The following is a 4,091-nucleotide window of genomic DNA, read 5'->3' as shown; positions in this document are numbered from 1 at the left end:
TAACGAGACTATTTTTAAATTTTAAAAATTATTTTACCAAACATATTTATTATTAGTTGTACTTATTAAAAATTATTTTTAATTTAATTTATTAAATATAAATATTATAACTTTAAAAAATTAATTTTTATAAATTATTTTTAAAAAATAAAAATTTTATCAAATTAAGTCTTAGTCTAATTTTTTTTAATTAAAAAATTTAATAATATATTTTATTTTATATTTTTAAATATTAATAATTAAAAAAATTAAATATATTAATACATTAATATTTTAATAAATTTTAATCATTAATTTTAATTATATATATTTTTTATAATTAAGATTAACGATTAAAAATTATTAAAATATCGGTATCTTGATATACTTAAAAAAATTTTAATAGTTAACTAATAACAAAAACAATAAAATCTAAAGCGCTTGGTTATTTTTGTTACTCCAATACTAAGTAATATATGCAGCGGTCAGCTGACAGAAATAATATTTCCTAATAGGGAAATCATTTATATTTGTGTTGAGGATGGAGAGGTGAGGAAGAAAGTGCCTGTTGTGAGGGAGGCAATGATTCAGACTGGGCGGAGGACACATCTCCCTCTCTCCACCAATCCAATAATTTCTTTAATCTACCTTCTCACTTTCTCACTCCTCTTATATTAGTACTATTAAGTCTCCCTCTCCTTTCACTCAATAATCCAGCCACCACCACCACCACTACTATTCATTCCTTGTTTCTCAGTCAAAAATTTCAAAATTCTAATATTAATTAATCAATCCACCACAGAATACTTAATTCCTCACCTTCATTTGTCAAATATGCGAAGCATGGCAAGCAGCTCTGCTTCGTCACGAGGCATTGCTGCCATCGTCGGGGTGGGCCCCAATCTGGGGCTATCAATCGCCCGCAAATTCGCTCACGAAGGCTACACGGTGGCCATCCTTGCTCGCGACTTAGGTAGCACTCATCATCAGCAACACACAAAATCATAATTATATCACATAATTGAATTAAGTGGTTGATGCAGGGAGGCTGTCGAGATTTGCGGAGGAGATAGCACGGGAAGAGAAGGCGCAGGTGTTCGCGATTCGAATCGACTGCTCTGACTCAAGAAGCGTAAGGGAGGCCTTCGAAGGAGTGCTGTCCCTCGGATTCGTCGAGGTCCTCGTCTACAATGCTTACTATCATCCACTCCAAAACACCTCCGCCAATACCAATCATTGGAATCCAACCTCCTTCCACGACCTCCGCCTAGACTCCTTCCAGAAATCCCTTGCTGTTTCTTCCGTTGGCGCCTTTCACTGCGCTCAACAGGTAACAATCACATGTTTTAAAAAGTGCGGAGAGAACGCTATATTTTCTATTTTATGTTTAACTACCAATCACAGCAGAATACAAGAAGGAATTTGTCGTTTACTTTTCGATGGAATTAATAAAGTGAAGGAATAATTATTAAGGTGCTGCCGGGCATGGTGGAAAGAGGAAAGGGCACGATTCTCTTCACTGGCTGCTCCGCTTCTCTAAACGGCATTGCTGGATACTCTGAATTATGTAAATACAATATAATACACTCTCTTCTTATTTATTTTAATTATCTGTTACTCTTATTTAAATACTTCCATGAAAATACAGGCTGTGGGAAATTCGCATTGAGAGCACTATCGCAATGCCTGGCGAGGGAATTTCAACCTCAGGGAGTGCACGTAGCCCATGTTATCATAGATGGTCTTGTTGGCCCACCCAGGTTCGTTTCGTTTCTTTATTTAATTATATATTTCTCTTCACAAGATCCTCTCCCTTTTTTTCCACTCTCATCATCATCCTATATCATATATATCCTCATTCGGATCTTCCACCTAGCTTCTTGCCAATTATTATCTTGTTCCAATTCCTCACCCCTTCGATTCCTAGTTATTATTCTACCCATTAACCTACCTGAATTTTTTTTTCTTTTTTCTTTATTTTTTCTCTTAAAAAAGGGTAAGAATATTGCTTAATAAATTTACATATAAGAAACATAATTTTAAGTTCATATTATTTTAAGATTTTAACACATTGCTAGTCTATAAAGTGTGAAAGCTAAGAAAATGCTAAATCAGTATAGATAATTACTCAATGATTTGTCACTTGTCTATTATTATTGTATTGTACATTATCAATGCATAGCAATTCATTGAATTTAGATATTCTAAATTTTGAATTTTTATTTTAGATAGTAAAATATAATTTTTTATTATTTATTTCATAAATAAAATAAAAAAAAATATGAAAAAAACTATTAAAAAATAAGAGATCACACTTTATCTTTTAAAGTGAAATTCATAATTTAGAGAATTCAAATCCCAATTAATTGGTATCGTTAATAAAACCTATAGAAAATAGGAAAACAAACAACAAAGAAAAATATTATTTTTAAACCAAAATTAAAGTCTTATTTTCATATATATATATATATATATATATATATATATATATATATATATATATATATAATTTATAACTACTAATTACATATTAAAGTCTACTTACTTTTTTTTTTTTGTTTCATCTCTTCTCTATCTTTATATTAAATGTATGTCTCAATACAAAAATACTATTTAAATAATAAAATCAGTTACTTTGTATTTATATATAAATATATATAATTTAATTTATTTTTAATATATATTTTATATTTTAATATATATTATACGCTGATAATTGATTTTAGTATTGAACTATATACATAAAATGATTGGTCTCAATAATACTATACATACACCAAAATAACATCAAGCTAAGTTCATCTTTCACTTAAATAGTATGAATTGATCACACCAATTCCACTAAAATTCACTAAAAAAAATTATTAGAGAAATAAGTAACTTATTAGCAACAGAAAAAATTAGAGAAATATTAGACTTATTAAAATTTATTGTTTTTTATTATTATTTTTAGTCATTTATTTAATATATTTAATTTTGTAATTCAACAACATATTTTAGTTTATACTTTTAAATATTAATAGTAAATTAATAATAAAAAAATAATAAATTCCGATGATTTTTTAGTATTTTTTCCTGAAATTGAATATAAATGAAAATAATTTTGAGAAAACCAAAAAAAATGGCAACTAAATAAGTGTAGTTTAGTGGTAGGGCAAATGGCAATTATAGTATGTGTGTGTGGAATGTTGTAGAGGGCAAACGACGTCGTCTCAAGAAAGAATAGTAGCATCATCATATGGGGAGTTAAGTAGCAGTAACAGTGGAGTAGTAGTAGGAAGTGGAATTGTTGATGGAACAATAATGGACCCAGACACGCTGGCTCAAACCTACTGGCACTTGCACATTCAGGACCGAAACGCTTGGACCCAAGAAATGGACCTACGATCTTCTTGCGCTAGATTCTTCTAGCTACCTCCTCCATACATCAATCAACAATTATTATGTAATTTGTCTTTCTTAATCACCTTCATTTTCTTCTGTCGTCAATCATTGCTTCATCATCATATAGTATATCTATCAAAGAGTTAATTTGTGACGTGTCTTACTTTTAGCTTCTCTCAATTTTTATTCATGAATTGGAACTACTTATATACTCAGCATGCTGTGTGTACAAATTAAAGATTGTGTGGAGTCAAATGTCAAAACTGCTCGAAAGAAATTATCTTTTGTTTTAATTGTGAAAAATGAAAAGGAAATGATATCCATTTGTGTATTTATTTTGATATATAATACTACTACTACTACTACTATTTTTACTATATCATGATAGTTCTGTCTATAATTTTGTAATTTATCTCTTGAATATTTCTTTTGATTTCAGATGTATTTTAGTTCGATTTTGTTAGGTAGATAATGAATTTTGTAAATAATATGAACAATAAATTTTTAAATTGGCCTAATAAAATAAAAATATACTACATCCTTACGAAAATCACGAAAGATGAGTGCTAGGAGGCCTATAAAATTTGTGATTTGTAGTCATCAATTAGTTATTATTGATATTTTTAATGGTTCAAAATTTTATCGAATAGTATGGAATTACTCACTTTTTTTTGCTGGTTAAGTATTAGACAGATTTTAATAAAAGTGATGGTCCTCCACACTTTTTC

General features: G+C 29.0%; 1 protein-coding gene across 1 annotated transcript; it reads left to right on the top strand.

Moving 5' to 3' along the window:
* Window positions 1-391: 391 nt before the first annotated feature.
* On the top strand, window positions 392-3,694 carry LOC112720445 (uncharacterized). The gene is made up of 5 exons (XM_025771383.3): window positions 392-952; window positions 1,023-1,309; window positions 1,453-1,546; window positions 1,628-1,739; window positions 3,174-3,694. The coding sequence occupies exons 1-5, from the start codon at window positions 814-816 to the stop codon at window positions 3,388-3,390; spliced, it is 849 nt and encodes a 282-aa protein (XP_025627168.1). The 5' UTR covers window positions 392-813; the 3' UTR covers window positions 3,391-3,694.
* The last annotated feature ends 397 nt before the right edge of the window (window positions 3,695-4,091 follow it).

This window comes from Arachis hypogaea, chromosome 11, assembly GCF_003086295.3.
Source record: "Arachis hypogaea cultivar Tifrunner chromosome 11, arahy.Tifrunner.gnm2.J5K5, whole genome shotgun sequence".
Taxonomy (NCBI): Eukaryota; Viridiplantae; Streptophyta; class Magnoliopsida; order Fabales; family Fabaceae; genus Arachis; species Arachis hypogaea.
This window is presented reverse-complemented; position numbering and strand designations above follow the sequence as displayed.

Coding starts and splice junctions, on each gene's coding strand:
- LOC112720445 (XM_025771383.3), top strand. CDS start 814: ATGCGAAGCATGGCAAGCAGCTCTGCTTCGTCACGAGGCATTGCTGCC. Junction 1,310..1,452: donor CCTTTCACTGCGCTCAACAG/GTAACAATCACA, acceptor ATAATTATTAAG/GTGCTGCCGGGCATGGTGGA. Junction 1,740..3,173: donor GGTCTTGTTGGCCCACCCAG/GTTCGTTTCGTT, acceptor GGAATGTTGTAG/AGGGCAAACGACGTCGTCTC.